Source organism: Phyllostomus hastatus, unplaced genomic scaffold, assembly GCF_019186645.2.
Source record: "Phyllostomus hastatus isolate PE091 unplaced genomic scaffold, TTU_PhHast_1.1 phas_contig_5, whole genome shotgun sequence".
Taxonomy (NCBI): domain Eukaryota; kingdom Metazoa; phylum Chordata; class Mammalia; order Chiroptera; family Phyllostomidae; genus Phyllostomus; species Phyllostomus hastatus.
The window spans coordinates 982,345-987,705 of NW_025333897.1; the positions used below are offsets into that span (position 1 = coordinate 982,345).

A 5,361-nucleotide genomic window follows, 5' to 3' on the forward strand; every position below is an offset into this window, starting at 1 on the left:
GGCCTCGAGTGTAGAGCCCCTGTTGGGCTGGGTGCGTAAGAAACTAAATTCCTGGGTTTGACAGGTGCATGGGTAGGTACGAGGGGCCGGCACCCTCAGAGAAAAACACCCCACCACGCCACTGTCAAGGCAACTAGACACCCCGCCTTTTCTCCTCCCCTCAGGCAGCCGCCAGGGCCTGCGCCCAGAAGCCAACCTCCTCTCCCTTCGAACCTGCCCACAGGCACCGCCCATCACCGTCCAGGGCCAATCTCTGGGCTGGGGGCGGTCCGCCAGGGGAGTGGGCGGTGACTAAGAGGAGTCAAGAGCCTAGAGTCGTGAGCTGGAGTCAGAACCGCGTCTCCCCACTCGGGCGCTGGTTGCTGAAGGAGAGGGAGCGAGCGATGCTGCCGCCGCCGCTTCCTGATTGGCCGCGAGTGGCTCCCTTTTCGTCCTGATTGGCAGCTGTTGAGCTGGGTATGTAAATGAAGGGAAGGGGCCTAGGTAGGGAATGAGGGGGTACCGGTGGCGGGAGTTTTTGGCAGGTTCGATCCCCGGGTCCGGCAGGTGTGCGCCGGGGCTGCCTGGGATCGAGATGTGTTGGCCTCTAAAATGCCGCCCGCCTCGGCCGGGTCGGGTGAATCACGCCGCAGCCCAAGAAGGGGGCGGAGGCGCCGGCTCCGTGGCTCCGGCTGCGTGACTCACCCGCCCCCGCCGCTTCGGGAGGAGCCGCCTCCACTGCCTTCCGGTAGCGAGTGGAGGCCGAGAGGGCAGAACAGCCCACCCGGGATCCTGGCCTGCACGGCCTCGGGCGGCAGGCAGTAACCACAGCTAGAACGAGGGGCGGCATGAAGGGTCCCGGGGTCTAGGAGCCAAAATCTCCGGGGGAAGGCCCGCCTGGCGCCGCTAGGGGGCGCAGGAATGGGGGGGTGGAGTTGGGGTAGGGGGCTGAATTCCTGCGGTTTTGGACTCCCAAGTCTACGAGAAAGGAGGCAGGGTACTAGTTCTTATTAACGTGAAAAGTTAAGGCCCTTCTGGTCAAGGAAGGGCTCAGGGACTGTCGGCTGCCTGGCTCAAAAAGCAGCTTGGTCCTCGGGTCGCGAACTCCATGGACCACCCGCCTCAGGGGAAATTGTGGGTCTTCATACAGCACTCAGTGACCCCCGTGCCCATCAGGATTTCCTGGCAAGCTTTGCCCACCCTGCCTCCCAAATAAATCCTGAATCGATCAACTTCCTTCCATCTCCATTACCACCTTGTACTCCAAGCCACCATCATCGCCCTTCCCAAACAGTGTAGTAGCCTCCGAATGGAGAGAATGGATCGCCCTTCTCTCCACACCCCTTATCTTACTCGAAGTAGCCAAGGGGGAGTTTCTGGAAACCTACTCAATTCACACTACCACTCTCCTCCCTGCTCAGAATCCCTCAGTGACTTCCCACCACACTCACAATAAAAGTCCAAACTCTTTGCCTCTGCCTACTCTCCACCTCCTGCCACCTTCTGCTCCTCCCCCTCCCCTACTCTTGTCACTTCTGTGTGCTGACCACATTGGTATAATTGACAATATACTGGCCTTTTTTCAGTCCAGGTTCATCCTGTCTCCTGGTCTGTCTTTGCCTTTGCTGTTGTTCCCTCTTCCCAGATTGCTTTCCCCCTGGTTATTCCGAGATGGACTCCTCATGCTTGAGGGCTCAGCTCAAATGTCACCTCCTCAGAGAAGCCTTTCCTGATGACTCCCCAGAACCTCTTAGTATCTTCCTAGCACCGTCTGTACATTTCCTGTATCTGTTATTGTCTGGTGCATGGTATTCAATAAATATTAAATTGAACTATGTGAAACAGCTGCTTTTGTAGGTTAAAAAAAGGGTTGACTTTTGAATATTTCATATGATTCATTGAAGAAATACATTATAATAGTTATTAATAATACTACTTAATAATAAGAGAAATTGCTATGTACCAGGCACTGTTGTAATGGGGTTTTGTTTTGTCTGTTATCTCATATATTCCTCAATCAACTCTAGGCAGTAGGCACTATTATCATTCATATCTTAAAGGTTCCCCAAGAAAACCTTGGCTCAGAGAGACTTGCCTGAGATCACCCAAAGAGCAGTTGTCAGAGCCAGGGTTTGGACTTAACATTGACTTTCCATAACTCACTGACTCCTCCCTCCTCACAGATGATGCTGAGCAAGGGCCTGAAGCGCAAGCGGGAGGAGGAGGAGGTGGAAGAGGAAAAGGAAGCCCTGGCAGTGGACACCTGGTGGCTGGATCCTGGTCACCCAGCAGTGGCACAGGCACCCCCAGCCGTGGCCTCCAGTTCCCTCTTTGACCTTTCAGTGCTCAAACTCCACCACAGCCTGCGGCAGAGTGAGCCGGACCTACGGCACCTGGTGCTGGTAGTGAACACGCTGCGGCGCATCCAGGCATCCATGGCACCCACAGCTGCCCTGCCACCTGTGCCCAGCCCGCCTGCAGCCCCTGGTGTGGCTGATAGCCTGCTGGCCAGCTCAGATGCCGCCCTCTCAGCCTCTATGGCCAGTCTCCTGGAGGATCTCAGCCATATCGAGGGCTTGAGCCAGGCCCCCCAGCCCCTGGCAGACGAGGGGCCCCCTGGTCGCTCCATTGGGGGAGCCCCACCCAGCCTGGGTACCTTGGACTTGCTGGGCCCAGCCACCAGCTGCCTGCTAGACGATGGGCTCGAGGGCCTGTTTGAGGACATCGACACCTCCATGTATGACAGTGAACTTTGGGCACCAGACTCTGAGGGCCTCAAACCTGTCCCTGAAGATGGGTCAGGCAAGGCGGAAGCTCCGGAGCTTGACGAGGCTGAGCTGGACTACCTCATGGACGTGCTGGTGGGCACACAGGCACTGGAGCGGCCACCGGGGCCAGGGCGCTGACCCCAGGACTGGGAGGGTTGTCTGCTGACTAAACAGAGTTGGTGGCTAAACCAACTCTCCTTGGAAAAGACACAGCTGGCTCTCCTAGAACAGAGATGGGGACTTCTGAGAGACAGAATCAGTCGCCAGCAGCTTCACCTCCGCCCTCTTGTCTCAGGTTGAAGGGAGGAGTCTGGGGTGGGCCCTTGTGATGGAATGGCAGGGCCTGGTGGCTGGATTGTGATTGGACCAGGCCTAGTGCTGAACTGACTCCTCTGAGGTCATAGCCTGGATATGGCTCTCCCTGATTTGGAAAGGGACCCTAACCAGTTTTTGAAATTAAAAACCAGTCCTAGGAAATCTCAAGTCTGTATTCTTCTTTGTGTCTGGGCTAAGGCAAGGGTGAGGTAATAACCTCTAACATTTATTGACCACAGACTGTGTACCTAGCACAGGTCTAAGCCTTTAACATGTATTAAGTCATTTAATCCTCATAACAAGATGGGCATTTCCATTATCCCCATTTTACAGCTGATAAAACTGAGGCTCCAGGAAGTCATCACTGGAAGAGGTGGGTTTCAGACTATGAACTTTACCATTTTATAGGTCTAGAAATAGACCAGTTAGGTCTGGTAACAGGCCTCTAGAAAACTGCCAGGAAGGTTCTCAGCCAGCTTTCCCTGCTGTGCCTGTCTGTCACAGAAGTGGTGGTGGCAGAGGTGCCCCAGGCCACTTTTTCATAATGAAATCTAGTCCTTACCTGTGTGTCTTGAGGGCTGTTGGGGACAAAAGAGAGCTTTCAGAATGAGCCAGGAATAAAAGCTCAAAGCTGGAGGCTGGATGGAGCCTCTCCAAGGAGCACTGGGAGGCAGCTCTCCAGGAAAATGGTGACAGGAGGGGGGACTCTAGCAACTTTTAACAAAATTCCAGGTCTGAAATCTCAAACTGGGTAGGAAAGAATGCTTTTCTTCTAGAAGAAATCCAGGCCCCAGCGATCTTGAGGCCACCTGCCTGCTTGTGTGACAGGGCCGCCTGGCCTGAGTGCTGGGTGTCTCTCGCTGCCCGCCGCCCCCGCGGTCCAGCCGCATTCCTGGCCCCGCTGGGAGGGGCCGCACACTCAGAGGCCTGGCACGGGACCCAGGCGGCGTCCTTCCTGGCGGCCATTGGGGGCAGGGCAGTGCTCGAGGTGCGGGAGGGAGGGGCAGGGGGAGGAGCAGAAGGCCTGACTGTGACTTAAGGGGCCTGCTGGGCCTCGAGAGGGTGAAACGCCAGCAAAGGGAAACCAGCATCGCCGAGCACCAGCGTAGGTTCTCTGGCTGGTAGCTTCTGGAAGGCTGAAGCGGGGAGGCAACTGGGGGAGACTGGCAGCTTGAGGCCGGGAAGGGGCGGGCAGAATGGAGCTTCCTGGAGCAGCAGAGGAAGTCGTGCCCATTTCTGGAAGTGGATGAGGCGACCTGGGAGGGGACTGGAAATGGTGCGAAGGGAGCTGGTGCCCAGGTTGAAGGGCTTCCGGGTGTCTGACTCCTACCCCTGCGCAACGGGACTCAGACTCAGTTTCGACCCAGACCCAGGCCTTGGGACTTTAGACAGAGCTCAGCAATGCCCCCTGGTGCCCAGTCTGGGCGTCTGTGATGGCACTGCCTTGGATTTTCTGGAGATCAGTCCAGTGGTTCAGGAGTGCCTCCCCCCCACCCCACCCCAGCAATGCCCTCTGTTTATAAAACCCCAGGGACCTGTTCCTGACATCTCCTGGTCTGGTGCCAACCTGGAGAATAATCTCTGATACCTACTGATGTAGACAGCCAACCCATCTGTCAGTGATTCTCCCATCTGCCCCAGTGTCTGCCTGGCCAGTGATGTCCCTCTCCCCAGAGCCTCTGGGTACAGTTACAGAGGTTGTGCCCTGCATATATAGGCTCCATATTTAAGGGACTAACACAAATGTCTCGGGCACCATGTATTTATATATTTGCTATGATAGTTTCCCAGCAGATGGAGATCAAGCACCTTGGGGAAGGGGCATGTCTTTTGTAGAAAAGCACCATGTGGGTTAGATCAGCCCTGGTCCCATTACCCTGGTGCCCTAGGGTTTATGAACAGCTCAGGCCTGAGGACCCACCCCACACTTCCCAAGTCTGACCTCCGGATGATTGTCCAGACTCCCTGGCTCTGGTGTGCCCCTCCGCCCTCAGGCTCAACCCTGGGAGGCCACACTACCCCAGCCAGCAGATTCCAGGGCCCACACCATTCCTTGCCGAGCCACCGGCCCTGGCGCTGCTGCTGCCTTTCACAGAGCCTCTGTGTGTTCCCACAGCACTGTCCAGGCCAGGTCCCCTCCAGGGGCATCTACAGTGACCCCCACCATACATGCATTTCTTCCCTGTCCTTGGCTGTCTTCTCCCTTCCTTCCTCCTTACCCCTCTTCTTTCCTTCTCTCATTCAGCGAAGATTTATGAGTACCTACTTAGGTGCCTGGCACTGCCTGACCACATCACTC

General features: G+C 56.3%; 1 protein-coding gene across 1 annotated transcript; it reads left to right on the forward strand.

Annotated features, from left to right (window-relative positions):
• Positions 1 to 315: 315 nt before the first annotated feature.
• Positions 316 to 3,230, forward strand: SERTAD1 (SERTA domain containing 1). Its single transcript, XM_045846847.1, has 2 exons — positions 316 to 456; positions 2,163 to 3,230. The coding sequence occupies exon 2, from the start codon at positions 2,163 to 2,165 to the stop codon at positions 2,883 to 2,885; it is 723 nt and encodes a 240-aa protein (XP_045702803.1). The 5' UTR covers positions 316 to 456; the 3' UTR covers positions 2,886 to 3,230.
• The last annotated feature ends 2,131 nt before the right edge of the window (positions 3,231 to 5,361 follow it).

Coding starts and splice junctions, on each gene's coding strand:
- SERTAD1 (XM_045846847.1), top strand. CDS start 2,163: ATGATGCTGAGCAAGGGCCTGAAGCGCAAGCGGGAGGAGGAGGAGGTG.